Source organism: Typopeltis vanoorti, chromosome 2 (assembly GCF_054136105.1).
Source record: "Typopeltis vanoorti isolate ZY-2024b chromosome 2, IOZ_Tvanoo_1.0, whole genome shotgun sequence".
NCBI classification, from domain to species: domain Eukaryota; kingdom Metazoa; phylum Arthropoda; class Arachnida; order Uropygi; family Thelyphonidae; genus Typopeltis; species Typopeltis vanoorti.
This window is the reverse complement of record NC_143550.1, coordinates 186938926-186966887: the sequence shown is the minus strand read 5'-3', so window position 1 is coordinate 186966887 and position 27962 is coordinate 186938926. Positions and strand designations below refer to the sequence as shown.

Below are 27962 nucleotides of genomic sequence, written 5' to 3'. Positions count from 1 at the left end.
ACTTGAAACCTGAAGCCTGGTTGGAATAGAAGTTCCGACCAGGCTTCTTTCACAGAACTCTCCTTTATTTGCCATACCTTTCCATCCAATGGCTACAATGTCAAAAAAAAGATCTTGCCGATTGGATAGAAGGTTACCTTTATGTTGAAAAATTAAACCTTTAAGTTAAAATGAAATCACCAACACATATGAAAAGTTGAATCACAATCCCACAGGATATTTCCATAATAAGACCAACTTAATAAAAAAAAAAAAAATTAAAAAAAAAACATGCTAAACTGTTCTGAGGAAACAAAACACCTTGAATCTAAACACTAAATCCTAGAATATATGGAGCTCAAACTGCACAAACAAGACTTGCCTTAGAGAACAATTGTCAATGCAAGATACTCTCCAACTTCTTCGCTATCGAAATTCCTAGCAAACCTACTAAGATCTTACACCAGGCAAACATCCTCTCATGTAAAGAACACCTCACACTTCATAGAAAACATCAGACATCACAATAATTCCTACTGAAATAACTGAAAGCCTGGACATAGTAAATCTTTTCACCAATGTTCCAAGAACAGAAACCAGGACAAAACCCCACTACAACAGAACAATTATATATATTTTTTGGATAAATACTGGAAAACATATTCTAAAACAAATTGAATTCAGTGCATCTTCTTGTTGTTGACTGAGGATGATATATTGTCAGAACTTGAAATGGTAGGATATAGAATTTTCCAAAAGGATAGGATGATCAAGAGAGGAGGGTATTGTTAATGGTAGCAGAAGAAATGTGTCCTTCAAGAGACGAAGTAGAAAATAGTAGTACGTGTGAAGATTTTGAAGCCGTTTGGTGTGAAGTTGAAATCAATAGAATAGTTTATCTAATAGGATGCTGTTATAGGCCAGGGAATGTGGAGTATTGATTGTGAAATGCTTAGACAAATTAATTTGGCAAGAGAAAGGAAAATGATCCTAAATGGGAGATTTTAATTATAGGAATGTGATTGGAAAAAAGAGATAGTGTATAGTAACAAGGAGAGTGAATTCGTTAAGTTTCTGCAGGATAAGTATATAAAACAGCATGTGATATAACCAACACAAAGTTTATCGGTGTGTTAGATTCTGTGATATCCTCACAGGATGTGGTTGTGAATAAGGTATCAACACTACCACCTGTTGGTGAAAGTGATCATGAAGTATTGGCTTTGAAGGTAGTCGATCAGGAAAAAGTTATCAAGAAGGTCTATATGTGGAACAATAAGGTGGGTGATTATCAGAAGCTCAGTAGTCAACTAGCATCAATACATTAGGTTGATGAACTGTGTAGAAAACATGTTGACAGTGTATGGGAAATGATAAGGCAGTATCTAAAATAAGCAATGCATAACTGCATACCAAGAGTTAAGCGAATAAACAGAGTAGGAGTTAGATGGATGGGCAGTGAAATCAAGCAAGCAGTGCAAAAGAAGTTATGGAGGAAGTGCATGACATTTTGCAGTGGATAAATACATGAAAAACAAAGTGCAGGTTAGAAAAGTGACAAGCATGGTTAAAAAAAGACTAAGTAGAACATGAAAGGAGATTGGCCAGTCAGGTCAAAGCTAATCCAATGGAATTTTTCTGCTGTGTGGCAAGCAAGAGGAAAAATAATTATGGTGGGTTGATGATGGTGGATCTTTAAGAAAGGTAATAGAGATGACCCTAAAAACTATAGAGGTATCAGTATACTAAATTCCTGTTACAAAATATATAGCAGAATCTTAAATAACAAACTAATGAAATATTCCGAAAACCTTATTCTAGAGGTACAAAATGGATTTAGAAAAGGACGATCATGTATAGACCCAGCCTTTTGCCTAAAATTAATAATAGAGAAAAGAAGAGAATATAATTTAGAAACACATATTGCATTTATTGACTTTGAAAAAGCATTTGACAAAGTTAAAAGAAACATTATTTAACATATTAAAAGAAAGACAAATACCAAATAATATCCTAAATGCTATCACAAGTATATATGAAAATAATCAAATACAAATAAGATTAAATCACAAGCTATCATATACAAGAGAGATAAACCAAGGGGTCCGACAGGGATGTCCCCTCTCAGCAACTCTTTTTAATATCTACTTAAATGAAATAATAATAAAATGGAGTAAAAATTTACATCAAGGAATTAAACTTTCACCTACAGTTAACTTAAACACTCTCCTCTTTGCAGACGACCAAATAATAATTACAAATTCTGAAGATAACTTACAGAAAGCTATTTTAAATCTAAATAAGATATCCAAAGATTATGGTATGATAATATCAACGGAAAAATCAAAAACTATGGCCTTTAAAGGACAAGATCCAGCAAGAACTAAAATAGTAATAGATAACAAGATCTTAGAACAGGTGAATTCATTTAACTACCTAGGATGTATGATCACATATGAAAATGAAAAAGATATAAATGTAAAAATTGCAAAATATTTAAAAATAACAGGAGTAATTAACTCTATATTTAAACCAAACCTAGTTCAAAAACAAACCAGGCTAAAAGTATACAATACATTAGCCTTACCGGTCTTAATGTATGGAAATGAAATCTGGACAATAAAACAAAAAGACAAACAAAGATTAACAACAGCAGAAATGAAGTTTACGAGAAAAACTGCAAAGTATACCCTATTTGATCACAAAAGAAACGAAGATATTATGAAAGAATTAAACCAAGAACCAGTAATAGAAAAAATTAAAAAATATAAGCATAAATGGATGGAACACATTCAAAGAATGAAAACAGAAAGATTACCAAAACAAGCCTTAAAGTACAAGCCATTAGGAAAAAGAAAACCAGGACGTCCTCTTAAACGATTCAACGATGACTTCTAAGGCCGGAACAGGACATGCTAGGCCAAAATCCTTGATACGTATGATGATGATGGTGGATAGCTATGGTAACAGAGTAACCATATTAAATTATATAGAGGAATTATTTAATGAACATTTCATCATTGTGTATCAAAGTGGTGTGAATGATGCTGTGCAACATGTAGAAGGGAGGCAAGAATTAGGAGAATTAAAAGTGAAAGAATCAGAGGTGTATCAAGTGTTGCCCAGGTTAGATGTTAATAAGATTATGGGAATGGACGAAATATCACCACATATTTTTAAAGAATATGCAAAAAAGTTAGCCATACCCTTGTCCTGATTATTTAATTAGAGTTTTGCAGTGGATAAGGTTCCTAAGATGTGGAAAGAAGGAAAAATAAAACCTCTCCACAAGAATGGTTCAAGAACAGAAGTTTCCAATTATAGACTGGTCTGTATATCTGCAGTTGTGATCAAAGTGCTGGAAAAATTGGTTAGAAATAGAATACAGGATTCAGTTGATGAACATAATGTCAGGATTCTCTATGATGTCAGGTCTTGTTTTAGCAATCTGCTTATGTTTTATGATAAGGTGATGAATGTATTGGATGAAGGAGAATCATATACAGCGATATTCTTAGACTTTGCAAAAGAATTCAATAGATTACTGCATGACAAGTTGGTGTACAAGTTGCAGAGGACAGGAATAGATAGTATATTATATGTATATACTATTTATATTTATATTTAAATAAAAATATAAATATAAATGGATGGAACACGTTCAAAGAATGAAAACAGAAAGATTACCAAAACAAGCCTTAAAGTACAAGCCATTAGGAAAACGAAAACCAGGACGTCCTCTTAAACGATTCAACGATGACTTCTAAGGCTGGAACAGGCCATGCTAGGCCTAAAACCTTGATACGTATGATGATGATGATGATGATGATGTATATACTATATACATACAATGATAGTATAGTATGATGTATGATAGTATAGTATATTAGATGGATCAGACTGGCTCTCTGAATTTCTTCAACATCCCTATCTCTACTTGTTAATGTGTTCTTCAGGCCAAGTAATTTTATGTGCTACCATAGCAATATGTCATCTAAACTTCAACTCTCTGTCTACCACCACCTCTAAATTTACTTCCTGGAGTACAGTGCCATCAATGTGATAAGTAGCTTGTAATCAATTTATCCCAAAGTGAATAACTTTACATTTCTCGACATTAAACTCATACCCATTATCTTTTGCCCATACTGACAGCCTATTTAAAATCGTCCTGCAAGCTCTCCACATTGTCTTGATTAACTCTTACTCTACCGAATTTTGCATCATCAGCAAACAACTGAATATTTCCTTTCATATTTCCTATATCATTTATGTATAAATTAAACCGCAATGGTCCCAGCAGTGAACCTTGTGGCACACCACTAGTCACCTGCTTTTGCCTGGATTCTGTCCCTCCATATACCACTTTTTGATATCAGTCCAGAAGCCGCCCTCTTATCCACTTAACCAGTGTCATATCCATCTCCACTTGTTCTAATTTGCATAACAGTCTTTCATACGATATTCTGTCAAATGCCTTTGCAAAATCATCATGTAACCATTTCCTTTATCCAACTCAGTTGTTACGCTATTCTAAAATGTTAGAAAATTACTAAGGCATAACTGACCGTTCACAAAACTATGTTGACCCTCATACAGTATCATATTTTTATTTACCCATTCTTGAATTCTCTTTTTTAACAATTTTTTGAATATGTGGACAGACTTATGTGTTCGTCGAACATGTTGTTTATTATTTTAACGGTATAATAGAACACAGAAACTAAGTAAATAATTAATTTATTAACTTGATGCTGATATTTCGCTGGTGTTATAACCAGCATCTTCAGAGCACAAAAACACTGTTTGTCACAATACGCGAGACTAAAACAACATGGTGTACTTAAACAAAATTGTAGCAGCAACAAAGACTAGAGTCCTGATTTTGGCACCCTCTATCTGAAAAAAAAAAAAAAAAGCTATATAATAAATTAATTATTTACTTAGTTTCTGTGTTCTATTATACCGTTAAAATAATAAACAACAATTTTTTGAATACTTTTACCACCACGCCTGAGATCCTGATTGGTTTATAATTTGCTACTGTAGTCTTGGAGCCTCCCTTATGCAAAGGAATAATTTTGTCCTTTTTCCAATTCCTGAAACTATCAGAGTTGATATAAACAGCTTAGACAAACGCAACGCAATGCCAGAATGTGCAAGAGAAATGGGGATATTGCAGAATCTCAATGTAAATACAGCTGTATTTGCATTGAGATTCTGCAATATCGTAAGGACTTCCAATTCATCCACCTCTGTTCCCACATTGGTTTCTGTCACACAGGCTAAAGCAGTAACCTCACTAGGAAGATATATGCTTGCAAAATGGTCACTCAGTAACTCAACTATTTTATCTGCTCCTGTCTCCTTGTGACCATCATCACTCATGAAGGTTTATCTTTCATAGTCATTCTTCCTCTTACTTGCCGCATAACAAAAGAACGCTTTAGGATTTCCTTTGGCCTGCTTGGCTAAATTCTTCTCATAATCTGATTTTGCCTTCCTTGACTGAGCCTTGTACTTTTCATGAGTTTGCTTTGCTGGTTTCCTTTTTCTTTATATATCTTCCATAGCATTTTCTTCTTTTGCAACTCTTGTTTAATGATATTACTCATCCATCTAACTTCTATCCGATTAACCCTTCTTATCCTAGGTATACAATTTAATGTGCTTCCTCTAGATGATCCTTAACTATATCCCATGCAATACTAACATCCTTACCCTGCAATGTTTTATTGCCATGATATAGATTAAAGCTTCTTCCTAAGAATGTCAATCATTTTCCTTGTAGTTCCACAAATAACCCTTCTTGATAGAATATTCCTCATGTTTTACAATTTTCCAAGTCAAGACCACATTGGCCACTTTCACCAACTGGAGGCAATGTTTCTCCTTGGTTATGGATAGCTCTTCTGATCCTATGACCAGGTCCAATACTCTCCCACCCCTAGTCCCCTCCATCACATGCTGCCTTAAGTAATTATCTCTCAGCATTGCTCAGCTAAACTTGACTAGGTCCAAAGCTAGCAAACAAACACCCATAGGACTCTAGGTATCTAGTCTAACTTCATCCACCTATTGTTTTGTTTGTTTTTGTGTATGTTATTACGATATCTATACTGTATCCCAGAAGATATCGCTGTGGCAGAGAAGAAATATCATTAATCGATGAAAGACGATCAAATCAGTGTTTAATTATTTCTTTGTTGTTGTATTCATTCCGTTAAACCTTATCACATTCAATGATACTGACAACTGTTTATGATGTTTGACATATAATTATTATTTGGCTCTCATACTTTTAAATCTAGTCATGAATGACAAAGTGCACTATTCATGAAATGACCAATATGCACATATGGAGTGCTGAAAATGAAAAATGAGAACAGCTCAAAAATGATATGCAGGCCATTCCCTTATTTGCAAATCCTGACTTGCATCGAAGTTGAAATTGACAATGGTTCTTAAATATACTAAAGGAAACAAGCAATACTTTGAACTATTACAAATGCAACAAACTAAATTAATGTAAAATAAATGCAAATAAAACTTAATAATAAAAATAAATGTATTAAGTTTTATGTGTATCTTTTCAGAGCAGCAAAGGGAAACTACATGCTAGCTAAGTTTACAAAGACTTTTTTCTTGCTTTCGTATGGGTATTCATTTGTGAAATCTGTTGTTTTGTTTTTGTCATATCCTGTTTTTGTGTGTGTATATCATAAATCAAAATGAATACATGCCATTAGTGAAATTTTGGCAACCTTTAATATTATGTTAATTTTAATAATATTTTAATTAGAATTTAACATAATTTCAATAAGTATTCCACAGTAGAACCTTCCAATATTTCAAATGACAATTCCCCACACCACCACACAAATGCAAGCAATAAAATATGGTAAACATCTTGTATTTCTAAGCAATCAACATTTGTGTTATTTGCCATCCTACTGCTTCCCAATATCCCATTGGAATCTCAGGAAAGCAGACCACCCAATATTCACTGAGTTCATCGAAAATAACATCAACATAATTCCACCTACATTTGATAATTATGAAAGATTCACTTAAGTTCCCATAGCAACTGGAAAACCACACATCCAAAGAGGATTTAGAAAGATCTACACACACAATGCTGGTCAACCAAAAGTAGTATTCGTCTGGCAGAATGTGAACAGAACCATTCGGACAATGCACACGTTTTTTTTTTTTTTTAAATATCATGTCCTACATTTCCAGCAAACTCTAATCCAGTAACCCTAGATGAACTTGATGCAGGCCTCTAAGACAGAAAAAGCCAAGTGGCATCCTTCAAGGTTTTATCACTCATCTTGGCCTAAAAGCAAAAGCCTGGCATGTAATTTCTTCTCATCAATAATAAATGATGAATGACTCCTGAAACTTTGGCATGAGTCAAAGATCATGCCTTGTCAAAACCTAAAAAGTCGATTGATGAACCTAACAACTACTGTCCTATAGCATTTGCTCTTGGGATTATCCTTTCCATGATTTCAATGTTTGCAAGGATTATCCTTTCTAGAATTTCTCCAAAAATAGAAGCCACTTACCCAATGCACAGTATAGGTTTAGACCTGGCAAAAGCTATTGTGACCAGGTACTGCTACTCACCACTGACATAGAAACTGTATACCAAATGGTTTAGAAAGTTACTATCTACATAGACCTAACATCAGCTTATGACACTAATTGGAAGAAAGGCTTACTGTATAAAACAGCCAAAAAACTAATACTAGGGCAAATGTTCTCCAATAAGAAAATAAAGGTTCATCTAAATTTGCAAAAAAAGCAGAACATTCATCCTACATAATGGACTGCCACAAGGATCTGTCTTTGCCCCAGCTCTATTCAACCTGTATGCAAATGACATTCCTTCAACAGCCAGCTGAAAGTTTATCTAAATTGATAAGCAATTACCATCCAAGGCCTTGAGGGAACACTGCACAAAAATCACTGCAAACCTACTTTGAAACCTAGGGAGATTATCCCCTAATTTAGGAAAAAAGCTGAAACAACAGTTTCAGCTTTACAACCTAAATAGAAAACTCAAAAATAAACTTTCCAAAAGGATTAATTCATAAAAGCAACCGTTGTTACATTGGAGTCGCACTTGATTACAGTCTGACATATTGATAGCATTTAGAAAAAATTACGTTAAAAATAGCTGCCAGGAACAACATGATAAACAAGCTCACAGGCACAACTTAAGGTTGTAATGCTTCAACTCTTAGAACAGTAACTGCTCTGGTCTTTCCAACAGCAGAGTAAACTCTCCAGTTTGGAGACATGTTGCCACATGATTCTTGTGGATATACAACTCAACATAACAATGATAACTATTTCTGGTCTTAAGGTCTAGGATTTTCCATGATTGCCTGTTCTTTCCCACATCACTCACCATGCTTCAGAAGAGAAGCAGAAATAAAAGAAATAAAATCCATCAAAGAAATAAAATCAACCTTTTCATACATCAAGATATCTCCCTACCTCCAGCTCATCATATTAGCTACAGATCTCCCACCTGGCTTGCAGAAATACCAGATAGTGGTCCCAGTAATAATGGAGAAAAACTCTGGAATGAACTACAAGTACCAAGATCACAGATCCAAATGTCACACCTCCAGGATTTAATCTACTTTGACACTTCTGGAGCTAGCTAAACAAATTTAGGACCAGATAAGGCCAGTGTGGCCACTTACATCTATAAGGAATTTTACAGTCATCCTTTTGAGTGTGTGGCACTTGCAGATTATGCATCATATCACTAACTGACTGCCCCACTCCTTCCTACAGGCCTTAAGAACTTGCACTTACTTTCAAAATAGGACAATCAATTTGTTAATTGAAATGTCAATCTATCATAGTTTTGCTCATTAATATCTGGTATTTTTACTCATACAATGAATAAAAGCCAAGAATCTCATATAACTCAAGGCTTTACTTTAAAGTGGATTACTTTCTTTTTCTTAAAGTGGATTCCCTTGATGTTAATCTATTGAAAAAAAAAATGATCTGCTTTAGTACTGTACAATATTAAAGCCTGACAGCAAATTCATTTTGATGACAAGCCTTGATTTTAAGAGTACTTTCCTATGAAGATACCTTATTGCTAATATAAATAAAACATTTTCCCCCACTAGCATTACATTTCTACACAATTCTGCCATTCATGCTAATTGTGGTCTTTCAAGCAAAGTAATCAAAATAGGTTTTTCCTGTCTCTACTCTCCTTGCCAATTTCTAAAACATTTTGAATCAAATGCAGTGACAGTTATTAATAAACTGTTTGATTAAGATATACTGATGATGTGTTCTCTATCTGGCCATGTGACAAACATGTTATATGTTCCTCTTCTACCCCAACTATCAATACTCCAGAATCAATTTACTAGAAAAAATAAAATAATTTAACCTTTCTAGACATCAAGATAATATCCCATCTTTCACAGCATGTAAAATAACTGTCTCATACAGATACATTCGCAAACTCTCCCATCATGCTACCACACAAAATAATATTATTATAAAAACACCGGCTAACAAAAGGATCAATCTATTTTGATCAGATATTTCTCTCTCTCAGATAAAATGAACATATCTGCAGTACCTTACTCATGGATATAATTCCAATAGAATGAATAAAATACTTAATTCTCCATCCAACACATAATACTCATATCACTTACAGATTACAGAAATGCTATTACTATTCCCTATATTCAAAACCTATATTAAGCTAGCTGCCCTTATCCATATTATCCTGCCACCTTTTTAGCAATATCACTACTTCACTTAATTTAATAAAATCAAATGAAGTTGCTTGCATTTGAGAGGAAAGCCTATAAAATGGAAAACTTAAAATATTCCCTATTAAAAATTTCATTTATATGTGCTCTCATTTTGAAAGAAATCAAAAGATACAAATCATATTTTTGTAATAACTTACTGTGTAAATGTGCTTTTTAGAACACTGATCTCTCCAGGGTTTCCAGACAAAAAATCCTATTAAGTATATTATAAACATGGTTGTTTTCACATATGTACTGAAGAATGGTTTACAAAAATTTTCTTCTCGAAAAATGTACTGTAAAGAAAGAATATAACCTTAATAAAGAACAGATATACAAAATTATGAGAAAAAAACCTATGCACAATAGATAGCAAAAATTTAATCAAACTGATGAAGAGAATTCTTTTATTATTGACCAAAGAAATAAAAAATGTTAAAAATATGGTACATTTTGCAGTAATGGCATATTTGGGAATTTATCTTAGTTATGGATTCATGTGATTCAATTTTTTGGAGGTTGCCATGTATTTATAGAAATACATGGGGCTAACTTCCTTTAAGTTTTTCTAACATTTTTCTGATAAGTGCAAGACCACTACTTTCTTTACTGAAAGTCTGATGAAGTTCTATATCAGGCCTTCATGAAATAAGCAAAGTGGTGGTCGTACACTGAAGGCATGATGAAGTTTCATGTTTTTTAGGAGCAGGGTTCCCAGATTATCTAATCATTAACTCCACCCATGGCATCAAGTGTGCTAAAAATTTTAAATCTTTCTTGAGTGGAATTTGCAGTAGTAATAATGAAATACAATGGCAATACCTGTTTGTCAGTTTAGCAAGAAACAAAATCTACAGAAAACAAAAAAAGAAGGTGTTATGCTAATATATTTTTATGTTATTTTCTAAAACAAACTAGTGGTTAAAGAACCGAATAATGAAGTTAACCTATATCACTGACATCAGTTTCTTTATCTATCCTTCTTAAGATTTGTACTAAAAGGTCAGGGTACCAAACTGATATTTCAGTTTTAATTTTCACAAATTGTGTCATTGTATGAAATTTTTGCTACAATCGAATGCACATATTTTGTGCTGCTTTCTACACTGTCTGCCCTCCTTGAATAATTGCAACCATCATCTGTTAGTCAGGTTACTCACTAATGCCAATAACTTTTGGGTCCACAAGTCTATGATAGTCACCTGCCTCATAATGCCACAAAACTTCTTTCTTTTTTGATACCTTCACATGCCTATTCAATCATCCAGTCAGGACTACAGTCACTGTCATTAATGGGACAAGTATGTCATCTCAGTTACAATCAGATCCTCTGATGCATTAATCAAATTCAGAACTCATGTCCTCGTGTTCCCTCCACCACATGCTGCCTAAGACAGTTGTACCTGAAGAAATCCAAAAGTTCAGTTCCCTTATTACTGCATGCTGTTTTCTGCCTAGTTTATATCACCATAGTTGAAGTCCCCAATAATGATTGCTCGCTTTGCACTTGCCAAACTAATTTGCCTAAACATTTCCTGCTTATCACATCTATATTCCCAGGTCTGTAGCAACATATGGTGTGAGATAGGTGTTTATAATGTCTTATAAACACCTATCTCACACCATATACTCTTAAAGCCATTAGTGTTATTTCCACTGAGATCCTCCATCCCGAGAATGCACAATATCTCTTATTATGAGTACCACTCCACCAATGTTTACCTTCCCGATTCTGCTGATATATGCTATACCCTTTGATTTTTATCCCTGTTAGAACATCCTCAGTTAACCAAGTTTCATTGATACCAACAACCATGAAGAGACTGAGTCAATGTCAGTCTCTTCAGAGACAGTCAATGGCACAAACTTATTCCTTCTATTCCTAATGCTCCCAGCATTTGTATACAGAAAAACCAGTGTATTGCAAGTAATCTTATAGCCATTATTACTTCCTTCATACTGCACCTGACTCTATAATAGTGTACACCTCTTCATTTTCCAAGCCACTATCTCCACATGATGCCATTCCTACAACATTCTGGAAACCTGTGCAATTCTAGTTTCTCAGTCCCAACACACTCACTTGCTCAAAAAATAACAGTCTCTCCAAATGCCTGTGTCCTTCTGCATTCAAATACAATTCATCTCTTGCATACAGCTCCCTTCTATCCTTAAACATACTCCATGCATCCACATATTCCAGACTTTTTCTGCACATTCTAGCAATCATCTCACATCTCATTCATCATCACTGCTCTTCTCCACTCTGTATTATCATAGCAGGGCAACATGCTCCCTATTTTTCCTCAGATGCATTTCTGCTGCACGATGTCTAACATCAACCACAAATCTTGTGCTACATGATTCACACCTCCTCTCAGGTCATTTGTCCCAAGCATTACTATAGTCTCCTCCACATTGCCATTGCCATACACCATCGGTGTCAAACTTGCGGCCTGCAACGAATATTTTTTGCAGCCAAGCCAAACATTTGCCAATGAAAGTGATTACTATTTATAGCCATGTTGCATGCATTTCCTTTACACGCAGGCGAACCATTTCCCCCACTATTTCTACCAGCCGATTACTTGCCTACTATCACATGCCAGGCCCACGTCTAGTCGTCACTTGTTTGGTGTGCATAACAGGAAATATTTCGCTTTCGGTGAACAAGAAAAATAAGTTTATTTATGTTACGCTTATTAATTTGTGCAGTTATTTAGTGTCTGGTAAGTTGATGTTCAAGAAAAAATATCAGTTTTTATGAAAATATTCTATTATTTTATGTTAACGATTATTAATTTTTATCAGTCCTTTGTATTCAGCATGTCTCTATCGAAACCAAGTTATAGTAATAAACGAAAAATTGCTGACGAACATCGAAATTTCCAAGAAAAGTGGGAATTGGAGTATTTTTGCTGTGAAGTAAAAAATAAAATAATCTGCTTAATATGTAATAATATTATAAGTGTGCCAAAGTTATACAACATTAATCGTCACTATGAACAACATAAATCAAAATATGATAATTACGAGGGATTAATGAGACAAGAAAAGTTGAAAGAGCTCAAGTCAGGACTGAAAAAAACAAAGTTCATGTTTACTAACGTATCACCAGAAAGTGAAGCAGCAGTGCATGCAAGCTGTTAGCTAAACACTCGAAACCTTTTACTGAAGGTGATTTCATTAAGGAATGTCTAATTAAAGCTGCAGAAATCATTTGTCCTGAAAATATGAAGGCTTTTCAAACAATCTCTTTGTCTCGAAATACAGCTCTGGAAAGAATTACTGATTTAGCCAACAATTTAAGTGTTCAGATCAAAGCAAAATCATCTAGTTTCGAAGCTTTTTCCATTGCCAGCGACGAGAGTACGGACATTAGGGCGTAGCTCAATTAGCTGTGTTTCTTCGTGCTTGCGACACAGATTTCAACATTTTTGAGGAATTATTGGAACTAGTACCAATGCATAACACTAGTACAGGACAAGATATATTTAATCGTGTTTTTGAACTTCTGCAAAAATACAATCTACCTGTGTCAAAATTAACTTCTGTAGCTACAGATGGAGCTCCTTCTTTGAACGGAAAACACAATGGTTTCGTGGCATTACTACAAAAAAAAGCAAAGTGAAATTTACGACGGATCCAAGATTCATCATATGCATTGCATCATACATCAAGAAGTATTATGCGTGAAAGTAATAAACATGGAAAACTTGTTGACATCTATCAAAAAAATCATTAATTTCATAAAATCTCGAGGCTTAAATCAGCGACAGTTCTCTGCTTTCTTAAGTGAATTAGACAGCGAATATTCTGGTTTGTCCTACTATACTGAGGTACGATGGCTATCCTGCTCCAAGATTCTTAAACAATTCTGAGACTTGAAAGAAGAAATATGTCAGTTCTTAAAATCTAAAAATCAAGACACAAGCCTGTTTTTTGACACAGTGTAGTTGCAAGATTTATCCTTCATGGCTGATATAACAAAACACTTAAATTTAAAACTGCAAGGAAAATATCAGATCATTACGAACATGTGTGACCGAGTTAAGGCATTCAAATGTAAACTAGTTCTCTGGAAAAAGCAGTTGAAAAATGAAGATTTAATGCACTTTCCGATATGCAACATAAACAAATCAAGTTTAAGTGAAACTGCATCGTATCAAAAAATATGCAGGAAAAATTGTAAGCCTTAGAAATGAATTTGAAACAAGGTTTGCAGATTTTAAATTTTTGGAAGACAAGTTTTCTTTGTTTTCTTCGATTTTTTCAATAAATATTGAATCAGTACCTAATCAAATGTAAATGGAGGTAATTGAGATCCAGTGCGATTCAGATTTGAAGGCAAAATTCAGTGAAGTTGGTGTGCCTGGATTTTACAAATATTTACTGGCCAGGTTTAAAAATACTTGAAAATTCACATATGAAATTATATCCATGTTTGGAAGTACTTATTGGTGTGAGCAGTTATTTACAATTATGAAGGGAAATAAGTCTCCTGTCAGATCTAGAACTGACATTCACCTTGGATCAGTTTTGAAAGTAATCACTGCGAACAAGATTTCCCCCGAAGTAGGAAAGATAGTAGCAGAGAAGAGATGCCAAGTGTCAGGGAGAAAACATTAATTTTATCATTGTTCTTGTTCTCTTTTTATACTGTACTTTTCAAAATAAACCTGCATTTTTATGAAAATTGAAGTTTTTGTTTTTTGCAGCCCACATAAACTTAAACCTCATTTATTTGGCCCGTGTTAGCCTTTGAGTTTGACATGCTTGCCATGCGCTATCATTACACCAGAGAAGCACTCTCCTTGCATTACACCCTGAATTATCAAATCTCCACATGACGCTTCAAATAGATTCTTTCATCCTTCTCTTACCGGCATCCCTGACTGTTATGGCTTCCAATATCTCTTCTTTCTCTTCCACCTGTCTATTCCTTGTTTCCACACACTTGTCTTTCTGCAATTCCTCTCTTCCACTGTCTCTCCCATTCTCTTGCCTTCCTTTCAATCTCTCTCTCTCTCTCTCTCTCTCTGTCCCTTGTGCTCTGATGCCATTCGCTTACACCTACTTTAGTTCCTCTCACACCAGCCAATCTCTCTATCCTCCCAAGATCCTTATTCATCCTCCTCAACTTGGTCTTCATTCCTTCCATCCCCATTCTCAGGGTTCTATTTCCCTCTCCACACGTTCTGCTTTCAACTGACATTCACAAACAGAATCATGGCCATCTCTGTCCAATAAACTGCCCAAGGCTATTGTAAAATTTTGTGGGATAAATTAATTTAACTTATTGAACTCAATTTTACAGTTTTTAGGCAAAAATAATGTAGAAAGATTAACGTATGAATCCTTTTGTCTGAATATAAATTAACTGTATTGAAAATTGTGTTAAATAATTCACGTTTAAAATATTGTACTAAAAATTTGAGAAATCGATATTAACATTGTAAGTAAGCAATAAGAATAATGTATCAGAAAAGTTTGCAACAACTTGCAAACTAACCGATTGCCTAAGGCACCGACTTTCAGCGAGAAGACCAGAATGACATCATCGTACTGCAGGATAATTGTGGATATTCGAAGGTTAAGAACAAAGAGCAAGGAGTGTATTTAAGGGGGCGACTACAGACTACAAAGAAGAGAAAGGAGACTTGGCTCTTTTACTACTGCTGCAGGTGTTTCAGTTCCTGATCGGCTGAGTGAAGGAAGGAAGTGAGTGAGTAAGTGAGCAGTTAGCCTTTTTAGATCTTTTAATTCTTCTCCAACCAGATGGTAACCTACATTTTTCAGTCTATAGGAAGAAGACTCATACAGGCCATTATATCCATGCTGAATCTCATCACTATCCCAATCAAAAGGGCAGGAACTATTAAAACATTGGTTCATCGGGCCCACTCCTTTTGTTCTTCAGACGATCTATTACAGAAAGAATTGCAATATATTATTTCCTCCTTTTTATCATATGGATATAAGAATTCCTTCATCAAAAGAGCTATGAGTACTTTTGATATGTTTTCCTCTTCAAATGCAGAAGAAATAACACGTATTCCTATCCCTTGTGTGCAAGGCATTAGTAAACGCATAGCAAAAGTTTTAAAACCACTAAATATTTTTGTTGCCTTTCGACCATTCAGAAAAATATCTACCTTTCTCACTTCTCCAAAGGACAAGCTTCCACATCTCAGTTATCCAGGTGTCTAACAGATTCCTTGCTCTTGTGGATTATCTTATTTCAGACAAACAGGAAGATCTGCCTCTATTTGTCTAGAAGAACACCAGTCTTATATTCAATACCTTGAACCTGAACAGTCTGGACTTGCAGAACATGCCATCAATACTAGACATAGAGTTCATTGGAACAAGACAAGAGTCCTTCACAAAAGTCGGTTCCTTATGGAATGACTTTATAAAGAAACATGTGAAACTTTACTCCATTCTCCTAACTTAAACAGATCTGATAGTTTACGTCTATCCCCTTTGTGGGAGGACAGTACTTGATAAATCAGCTAATCTTTCCTAACTTTTTTAATTACACACATACACACACAATTAAAAAAGTTAGGAACATATAAAATACAAAGATGGTTTCAGGACTTTACAATATGAGTTATGAGGATCGACTGAGAGAATGTGGACTGCAGAGTTCAGTGGATAGGAGAAGTGATATGATCGAGACTTTTAAACTGTTGAGAGGCAGTTACAGGGAAGACATTGGAGAGTTCTTTCACTTGGTGGAAAGGCAGGAAGGAGCAATGACAAGTGGCCATCTCTGGAAGTTACGAAAGGAGGCTGTGTGCAAGAAGGTGAGGAGTGGTTTCTTTGCATGGAGGGTGGTTGAACCTTGAATGCATTGCCTGAGAGTGGTTAGAGCAGGAACGGTCAATGGGTTCAAGGAGTGCTATGAAAAACTTTGTGTTTCCTAAAAACGACCTCCCACAATGAGTCTTTTACTCCATGGAGCCCTGGATAATAATATATATACATATTTCTTTTTTAATAAGTTAGGAAATTTATTGACCATCTTTAGTTATCTCACATTAGTTACTTAGGTGGTGGCTTTTGGAATTGTCAGTTATTGTTTAATTAGCTTTATACATGTACTGAAGATGCCTGTGATACCTAGGCAAAAATTCTACTAATAAATAATATTTTTACATGAGTTATTCCATTATTATAATTTTAATTATTATGTCTACTTACGGTATTTCCTTACTGAAATATATGTATTGTATAGTAACAAGGTAGAACAAGTGTACATGTATTGCCGGTGCAAGGATTATTTCCTGAAAGTAGTTATACAGGGTGTTTCAAAAAGAATGACCCGATTTCAAATAATTATAGTTATTAGATGCCACAACTAATTATTATAATTAGTAGTGGCATCTGGCGGGCATCATATCAAACTCTGGGCCAAGGCCATTCACATTGTACAAATCGCATTCATTTGTGGTTCGTGGTTGCAGAGATATACAATTTTCAAATCGAGACATTCTTTTTGAAACACCGTGTATTAGAGGGAATATTTATTCTATACCTTATTGTAAAGAATGTGTGTTTCATAGTGCTAAGTTGTGTGTAAATATTAAGTTAACATAAAAATGTATATACTTCCAAGATGTAATAATTCTGATGAAGTTAGACATGTTAAGATAGTTAGTCATTCCCACTGTGTTGTAATTTCAACTGTTAAGTTAGAATAAAATGTTTTGTTTAAGCAACAATTGATCTGATCATTTGCCAATGCACTATGTCATAAAATTCGTACCTGTGTGCATGAGATTTAGAATAGCCACAACTTGCAGTATAGCTAAGAGGATTTTAGCTAGGACCTTACCTTTGTTTGCACTCTTATTATTCTCACTATACTAATTTTTCTAGACTGGTGCGGTCGTTAATAAAAATAAATTTGTCTAGAAGAAGGGTCTGAAAGAATAAGTACATTGCAATCATTTAGCCAGCAATAGCTGAATAAACAGGCAGCTTAGCGAGAGGTAGGAGCAAAGGGAAGGGGAAAGGAAGGGGAGAATAAAACTTTAGGACAGAAGGGCTTAGCAAACAGAAAAAGTAAGTAAGGTTAGAGATTAATTAGAATAGATGAGATTTAGTAGATAGAATGATTTTTCATATATGGTGCAGTCCAACAAGACTACAAGTTAATGAGAAGTTGATGAGTTAATGATTAGATCATACATGAGATAGAATACGAATACAAGAGAGCACAATAAAGCAATCATCCACAAAAATTTACACTACATCTATATATAGGTCTTTAACATTCTCTCCATCCTCCAACAAACTACTGACATCCACAAGCTATCCACTGCTACTAAATCCCGAGACTGAGATACTCGCGTATCCTAGAGCTTCCCACTACCTACATTTCATGTACACATTCCTGTCTCAGACCACCACATTTTTAAACAATGGGATGCATACATACTGCATGCGCAGAAAGCTACAAAATCATCAACTAGGTTATGAATAATGTAGTTCTTGAATGGGGGAGGGATAGGTGTAGTAATAAAACTGGTAGCTGCCATGTTGAATACAATTGATACATGCAGAGACAATACTGAGACAGTAAAATCCTAAGAAAATACCCAACAATTATAAAAAAAAAAAAAAATGTTAATTTGAATAGGGCAAACTTAAAAACCAGTATTGTCACAAAATAAATACAATAATATCGTAACTTATTAATAATACTCATCTTTTTTTTTTAACAGCTCTTGTCACATGTTGCATCCAACTTCACATGTTAGCAGTGCCCTCTCAATGACAGTACTACATGAAAGTTACATCATTAATAACTTCAAGGTCAACAATTTTCCTCCAAATTAATCTGTTATTTGTCAAAACTCCTACTACGGTCTCTTAAGAGACCATACTTCCTGAGATTAGCTGTGCTAACAACATTCCTGAATGTTAACAATGGCAAGTTCTTTCCTAATATCCTCATTTTTAATACAATACTGACATGACACCACCTGTTCATTCTACCAATCATTCTCAGAATTCTCATATCGTAGTGTCCAGCTTTTGATCAATTGTTTTATTTCTAACCCAACTCTCATATCTATAAGTTAAGATTAGATTAATTTCTTTCTTTCTTTTTCCATATAAATTTTCTCAGCTGATTTCTTACAATTAAAGCTTTACTAATTCTGTTATTTATTTCCACATTTAATTTGCCATCACCACTAAAAATTGTGCCTAAATAGCTGAAATAGTTTACTTATTCTATAAGTTCTCCATTCAGGATGCAGTTGATGTTTTCAATGTTTCTGCCTATTTTCATTGTTTTTGTAATACTGATTTTCATACCAAAATTAATTGCAAACAGTTATTAAATTTAGTTCGGGAATCTTGTAGACATGTATTGGATTTATTCAGAAGTATAACATCATTTGCATAAAGTAAAGAGAACAATGCCCATTTTGATATTGGATTTAATGTTTCCTTTATAATGTGATCTACATAGATAATATCCATCCTTTGTCACACAGCTGATTTAACATCAAATCATCTTCCTGTACTGCCTTCAATTCTAACTGATAACTTAACACAAACAGAGAGTATATACTGCTTGATATAATGTTCCATTTACATCATATAACTGTAGCTTTCTCAAGAGCTTTTTTTCTTGGCACATTGTCATGTCTTTTCCAGATGTACAAAATTTATATACAGATACTTGTTAGTGCAAAGATAAAAAAATCAGAACTCCCTGGTGGACACAGGAAGTTAAAGAGGCAGTGAAGGAAAAGAAGAAAGCATATCAAAAGTTCCTGGCAAATAAGTCAGCTTTTACTCTTACAGAATACAGAGACAAATGTAAGAAAGCTAAACAGTGCGTAAAACTAGCTAAACAAAAGTCATGGGAGGACTTTGGCAAGAATATAGAAAATAAATATCAAGTAGGTGGCAAAATATTCTGGAGGTTGTTGAAGAAGCTTAGGAATGGAGGAAAGAGTGCTGTAAAAGAAATTAGAGATGATAAAGGTGAAATGAAAACAGGAGAAAAAGATATCCTTGAAGTATGGAGTAATTACTTTGAAAAACTGCTAAATGAAACAAGCAGTGATGACAGCACAGTGATAAAAAACACTGACCAGGCATGCAGTCAGGAATACATATCCATACTTGAAGTAGAAAAAGCCATCAAAGGCTTGAAATGTGGAAAGGCAGCAGGAGTAGATGATATTCGACCAGAAATGCTGAAGTATGGTGGTATAAGAGTCTTACAGTGGCTGCACTGCATAGTTCAGAAAGCCTGGACAGAGGGACGAATTCCCGATGATTGGAGTAGAGCTCTCATAGTACCCATATATAAAAAGGGAAATAAAACTGAATGTGAGAATTACAGAGGTATTTCCCTACTGAGTGTTCCTGGCAAGATCTATGCAAGTATACTTGAGAAACGGTTGAGAAGAATTGTGGAAGAAAAGCTTGGTGAAGAACAAGCTGGATTCAGGCCAAATAGAGGCTGTCAGGATCAGATCTTCACTTTACGACAAATAGTCGAGAAAGCATGGGAATATAACAAAGATCTGTATTTAAGTTTTGTCGATTTGGAAAAGGCATATGACAAGGTGCCAAGAGAGAATCTATTCAATACGCTGCAGTTATATGGTGTCAATGGGGCATTATATCAAGCAATACTTAGTCTTTATTTGAGTTGTGAGTCAGCAGTTAGAATTGAAGGAAGTACAGGAAGATGGTTTAATGTTAAATCTGGTGTGAGACAAGGATGTACATTATCCCCTCTGTTATTCATTATCTATATGGATCACATTATGAAGGAATGTGGTATTAAACCTGATATCAAAATTGGAGATGTTAATGTCAGCTCTTTGCTTTATGCGGATGATGTTATACTTCTAAATAAATCCGCTACAAGTCTGCAAGATTCTCTGACTAAATTGAATAGCTGTTGTAATAGATATGGTATGAAGGTCAGCAATAAAAACACAAAGACAATGAAAATAGGCAGAATCATTGAAAATGTCAACTGTGTTGTGAATGGAGAACCTGTGGAACAAGTAAAACATTTCAGCTACTTAGGCACAATTTTTACTGAAGATGGTAAATTAAATATAGAAATAGACAACAGAATCAGCAAAGCTGGTATCGTGGGAAGTCAATTGAATAAATTCATATGGAATAAGAAAGAAATTAGTCAGAACACTAAATTAGCTGTATACAAGACTGTGTTCAAACCAATTTTAACTTATGGATCTGAGAGCTGGGTCAGAAGTAAAACACTTGACCAAAGACTAGAGACCACAGATATGAGAGTCCTGAGAAAGATTAGAGGCATGAACAGATAGCATCAATGGCAATATCATATTAAAAACGAGGATATTAGGAAAGAACTTGACATTGTCAGCATCCAGGAATGCGTTAGCAGAGCTAATCTCAGATGGTATGGTCACTTAAATAGAATGGGAGAGGAAAGATTAGCAAAACAAGTGTTCTCTGCCAGGTTGGCAGGAAAACGACCCAGAGGAAGACCAAAATATAGGTGGATTGATACGGTACAAAGTGCCTTAGACGATAGAAATATAACATCTGATAATGTTGGAGTCTTGACAAGTAACAGACTGATTTGGAGGAAAATTGTAGATAGGAAGTTAGTAATGATGTAATTTTTTCATGTAGTACTGTCATATCCTGTACACCCCTTGAGGGTACATGGCAGGAATTTGATGATGATGATGAGATACTTGTTATATTCCTGAGATTTCTCAACTATTTGTCTTAAAGTGAAAATCTGATCCTGACACTCTGTTTGACCTTAATCTATTAGGTCAGTGGTATTCAATCTTTTTTGCTATGCGAGCTACTTTTCTATAAAAAGTTATTCAGTGATCTACTCTCAATATATAGATCATGTTCCCCCAATCTGATATCTGATTATGCACAAATAAACAACAAAAAATAAACAAATAAAAAAAATACACAACTAAAAACTTTGTGTATTTAAAAATTTATTTATCACTTTTAATTATTTTAATACAACAAATATTTTAATACAACAAAAAAAAATTTAAAAATTTTGGAATAAAATATTTCTCTATTTTGGAAAACCAAAGTTAGAAAAAACAACAGATTGATTACAAACTCACAAGTTGCAGGAAATGCTGGTTGATTAAAAAAAAAAAAAAAAAGTTAATGTGAAATTTGGCATTGTTTGGACCTCACAATATTTTCATAGTCAAGTTGATATGAAGAAGTGGCTAATCGCAGACAATCATCCAAATGATCATTTGTAATTTGGTTTCTTAATTTATTTTTTATGACAGTCATATTTGAAAAAGCAGATTCTGACAAATATGTCGATCCGAAACACGACAGAATTTTTTGCGCAATATCAGTTAATATCAAGAATTTTTCATGTGCATACTTCCAAATGACTTCATTGTTTATTGATTTTAAATGTAAACTATTCTGAATGTTTATTATCTCAAGTTCTACTTCAGCTTGGTTTATATCAAACAGCCCACTAATTTTATTTGAAATTTCTGTGATGTTCAAGTTTTCTTGAAATGGATTATTGATAAAAGATACAATCATTTCAATTTTATTAAAATCTTTAAATCTTGAATTTATTTCTTCCTCAACTAATTCTATTTCACGAATAAATTCTTTTAAATCATAGCGAAGCATTTCTTGATTTTGTTCAAAATTTTTTAATAAATATGGGTCTAAATTCCAAGTCATTTATATTTTTCTTTAATAAAAGTAAGTATTGTTTGAAAGTTTTTATTGAACTTAATATGTCAATACAATTTTTATCTCTACCTTGTAACTCTAAATTTAAATTGCTTAATTTTGTACAGAAATCTACTAAAAATTATAAGTGTAACAACCATCTTTTATCACTCAATTGTGGATAAATATATCCTTTTTCATCAAGAAAAATTTTTATGTTGTTAATTAATACAAGAAATCTTTCTAAAAATTGACTTCTGCTGAGTCAGTGAACATTATTGTACAACAGAAGTTCTCTATCATCATCTGCCTGTAATTTAAATAACCGCCGTTGCAGGGCTTTTCCTCGAACAGAATTTACAATTTTAAATGTAATATCCAAAACATCTTTTGTGTTTAATCTTTTACTACATAGTACTTGTTGGTGAATAATACAGTGGTACGTTAAAAAATCTGGATATTTGTCATCGTTTTTACATAATGAAATGAAGCCTGATTTATTACCTATCATTGCAGGAGCACCATCAATAGTAATAGACATAAGTTTAAAAACCGAAAGTTTGTGTTGTTTCACAAATTCATCAAATGCCAAAAAAATGTCTTTTCCCCTAGTCCTTCCCAATAATGGTATAATTTTCAAAAGTTCTTTACTTGAATGATCTTGAAATACCATGCAAATAAATACCATTGACTGAGCAATATCAGTGAAGTCATTCGATTCATCAAATTGTAATGAAAACGCAACACACTCGTGAATGTTTGACATTAACCTGGCCTGGAAACTTTTCTCCGGCAATTTGAAACCTTGTCTGTGGCCTAGAAGTAGTCTCTCTCTAGCGATGTCTTAAACCGAGAAGCTCCTTTCTGAAAGCGGGAAACTCCTCTCTCAAGCAGCGTGGATCCGGGAAGTCTCTCTGACGGAGACTGTGGACCAGGCGGCCTCCTCTCTGACAGCAATTCTGGAACTGGGACCCCTTCTGCTTGCTTCAGTTCCTTTTTATTATGCCTTCTCTGAGACCTCACCCGAAGTTTGGCAATCCCCAATGAATCGGTATGAGTCTTTCATCTTAAGTTTCAAGTTCGGCACGCCTTTTGTTCTCCTCCGCTTTCTTTTGATTGTAAGTTGCCAGCCATCAGAAAGTTGTTTGAACTCTTTCTGACTGACTTCAGAGATGTTTACACTTAGAGCCTGCAAGCCTATCTCATACATACAAGTTTCAATAACAATCTTTCTAATGCTGCCATTTACAGCTTTGGCGACAAAAACATTGCCTTTGTTTTTAACACTCTAACATTTCTTATTAAAGCAGTATATACAGTTAGCTTCAAAAGAGTTATTTACAAAACATCTAATACAAACTATACTGAGTTTATTTTTTTACAATATTCACATGGGACTTAACCTAAGTAAAAAACTGATTTAATGTGCTTGGAATATTTAATATTTAAGCTACAATCGAGTTTTTACACTTTGCTTATAATCATATTCACTCGGCTCGCTGTTTGACTTCCACTGATCCAAATTAATTCATTTTTTCGGACTTGTAAGAAAATTACTGATTTGACAATTTTAACGAAAAATAAATAAACAATAGCAATACACTTAAACCGAATTAAAAATAATACAAAATAATGATAAATAAAATGTCATGTTTTCAGTTCAGTAAGGAGGAGGAATACACAAGAGATCGACCAAAAATCGCTCCGTGATCGACGGGTTGAACACCCCTGTATTAGGTCATCGTAAAAGTAATGTCATTTTTATGCTGTACTTGTTCGAACGTGTCTCAGCTTATCTAAACATGAATTTTTAAACCTTTATAAGTACCACTAAGCTGAGACAGCCTCATTCTGAGGAATTCTACTTTGCAAGAACATCATACATAAGTTATTGTTTAAATAACCCTTTATGGAGGTCAATGAAGAACACATTACGCACATCATGCTTTATGAGTTCAAAAAAGGTAAGAATGCTACTAACACTGTAAAAAATGTGCAAAAAGTGTATGGTGATAATGTTTTGAATGGGTGAAAGTGCCAGCGATTGTTCTAAAAATGTTGACAAGGGGCCTTTAGCTTGAAAGACTCCCCTCACTCTGGGCTGCTACTGCAAGAAATGGCAATGCAACTGTTCCAGATTTAGCAAAAGATTAATTCATAGTCATCGACCATCCATTGCCATTTGCAAGAACTTGGATCTAAGTTTGGCAAGTGAGTTCCTCACGAACTGACGAACAACAACTGAAGAGTTGCACCAACATCTGCACTGCTATTCATTCTCAAGAGGGCCAATCTCCATTTTTGAGTCATGTAGCCACTGGTTATAAAAAGTGGACACATCACAAGAATGCTAAGTACCTAAGGGAGTGAGTTCATTCAGGGGAATAGGCTAAACCATAACCAAAACAAGACCTTCACCCTCAGAAGGTTTTGTTAAGCATTTTGTAGGATATGGATGGTATTATACACTTTCAAACTTTTGCCACAAAAACAAACAATCAAGGCTGAAGTATACTGTGAACAACTCGATCGACTGAATGAAAAAATTGAAAGAAAAGAGGTGTTCTCTGGTCAATTGAAAGGGTGTTGTTTTTCCCAACGATAACGAATGCCCTCATAGCAAGAATCACCTGTATCAAGATTGAAGAACTCAGCTGGGAAAAGCTTTCACATTCTCCATATTCTCCTGATCTTGCACCTTCAGATTACCACTTATTTCAAAGTTTGCAACATTTCATTAATGAAAATCAATAAGATACATTATAAAGGTACTGAAATTGAGGCTATATGACTTCTTTGCCTTCTTCAAGTGTCATCCCCTAGAAGGAGGTTGGTAACCATGTCACAGAACTTTTTTCTTTCTTTTGCTGCTCTGGAACATTTATGGTAATTCAAGCCAGTCCAATCCTTAATGTCTTGAAATCACATTCTCCTGGGTCTACCTCTCCTTTTTCCATCCAGTTTCCCTTCTGATATTAATTTCTGAATGCCTTCTTGTCTAGTTAGATGTCCAAAATATTTAAGTTTTTATTCATTAATTATTTTCATTAATGTTCTTTTCATTTTTGCTTTCTTTAAAACATATTTTTTCATTTTTGCTTTCTTTAAAACATATTTTTTCATTTTCTCAGTCCATGATATTTCCAACATTTTTCTGACAGTCTACATTTCAAAAGCTTCTAATTTTTTTCCCTGCTTCTTTATTTAGTCCATGTTTCACTGTTCTAGAGAAGACTTCATCAGATATTGCATTTTATTAATCTTTTTCTTGTGTCTATGTTATGTCTCTGGATGTTAGAACAGTTTTCATATCAATAAAGGCTTTCTTGCTATCTTTATTCTTCTTTTTATTTCTTTAAGGGAATTTCCTCCGTCTGTGAACATTTGTCCCAAATATATAAAAGATTGAACCTGTTCAATTTTCTTTTTGTTATCAGTTATGTTTAATTTCTTCTTTATTGGTTCTTTTGATATAATCATGCACTTTGTTTTCTTTAGGTTAATAATTAATCCCATCTCTAAGCTTCTGTTGTAAATTTCTGTGCCTAAGTTTTGAAAATCATCTTCAGATTCAGCTATAAGGACAGTGTCATCTGCATACCTGAAGTTGTTGAAGTTCCAACCCCTGACTTCTACACCATTCAATTCTGAAATATCTTTAAAAACTTGCTCACTACATACAGTAAGGGTGATAAGAACACATCCTTGTCTTACTCCTTTTTAGATTTCAAAGTTGTCAGAATATGCATTTTTATATCTTGAGGGCATTTGATTCCAGTATATATTTGTAATTATATGTACATCTTTTCCTTTTAACCCATTATTCTGTAGGATATGTATTAATTTCTTGTGATCTATTGAATCAAATGCTTTGGTGTAATCAATAAAACAAAGATATATATACTTTTCTGGTTATTAAAAACTTGATTGTTTTCTATTTTTTTATTATTATTATTATGGGCAACTCCAAGCAGTCCTTAGACTCATCGAGGGAGGCCCTAAACATCGTGTCAAGAACAACTATTCAACGTCCACACAGTATCTATCATACTGCCTTGAACTCATTCACAGTCATGGCACCCACAACAGACACTGGCAGCTTATTCCACTCATTCACCACTCTCAAAGTAAAAAACCTAGCTCTAACACCTTTGCTAACCACACTCTTGCCCAATTTCCATAAATGGACCCTAGTCCTCCCACCACCACCAGTCCTGTTCTGAAAAATATCCTCTGAATTAATCTTATAGAAACCCTTCAGAAATTTGAATGTCTCAATCATATCATCCCTTTTCTGCAACCCACAAATCTTCAACCTGTTCTCATAAGGTTCATTCTATAGACCTGCTATCATCTTGGTCACTCGCCTCTGGATCCTCTCCACTTCCTCCCCATTAAGAAGAAACCCTGGCACCCAGATCTGGGAACAGTAGTCAAGATGGGGTCCTATCAAGGCTCGATACAGAGGAATAATGACTTGCTTGTCTCTGCTCATCAAAGTATTCTTCAGTAACCAAGTGATTTGATGAGCTGATTTAGCCACTTTTGCAATATGCCCCCTAAACTTCAACTCCCTATCTACCAACCCTTCCAAATCCCTGGCGCTTCGTCAATCTCCTGGAGTACAGTTCCACCAATGCGATATACTGCTGCTATTCTTTTCACCCCAAAGTGCATAACCTTACACTTTGGCACATTAAATTGACATCCATTTTTCCTAGCCCAGTCCTCCAAACTATCCAAATCATCCTGTAAAATTTTGACATCCTCTGCACTCATAATTGCTCTACCCAACTTTGCATCATCAGCAAACAAGTGAACACGCCCTCTCAAATCCTTTCCTATATCATTGATGAACAAATTGAAAAGCAGTGGTCCAAGTACAGAGACCTGTGGCACTCCACTAGTCACAAGACGTCTTTTAGACTCCACTCCTGAATAAACCACTCTCTGGTATCTCTCCTTCAACCACCCTCCTATCCATCTCACCAACCCCATCTGCTCCAGTTTACTGATTAGGGTTCTCTGTGGTATCCTATCAAAAGCCTTGGCAAGGTCCAGTAGTATTACTGTAAACCCATTACCCCTATCCAGTTCAGCTGTCACTGTGTCATAAAACATGAGAAGTTACTGAATCATGATCTACCCTTCACAAAACCATGTTGTTCCCCATACAATATCCCATTTTCATCTATCCAATCTTGTATTCTTTTCTTGACTAATTTCTCTAAGACCTTGACAATGATTCCTGATACGCTAATCGGTCGGTAATTTACAACAGCAGTCTTGGAACCTCCTTTATGCAGTGAAACTATTTTCCCATCTTTCTAAAAAACTATTTTCTATTTTCCCCTCTTGGGACTAATCCAGACCCGAGATTCAAATTAAACAAAATGGTCACGGACACTGACAATTCTTTAGCCACTTCAAGTAAGACCTGAACTGGTATAC

General features: G+C 34.6%; 1 protein-coding gene across 2 annotated transcripts in view; it reads right to left on the bottom strand.

Moving 5' to 3' along the window:
- LOC150109739 (solute carrier family 35 member F5) overlaps positions 1 to 27962 on the bottom strand; it is a 456325-nt gene that overhangs the window by 358913 nt on the left and 69450 nt on the right. For both annotated transcript variants that reach the window (XM_090409943.1, XM_090409951.1), the window contains exon 3: positions 9947 to 10084. In XM_090409943.1, coding sequence (XP_090266069.1) covers positions 9947 to 10084 — 138 coding nt within the window. The remainder of the gene's footprint in view (positions 1 to 9946; positions 10085 to 27962) is intronic.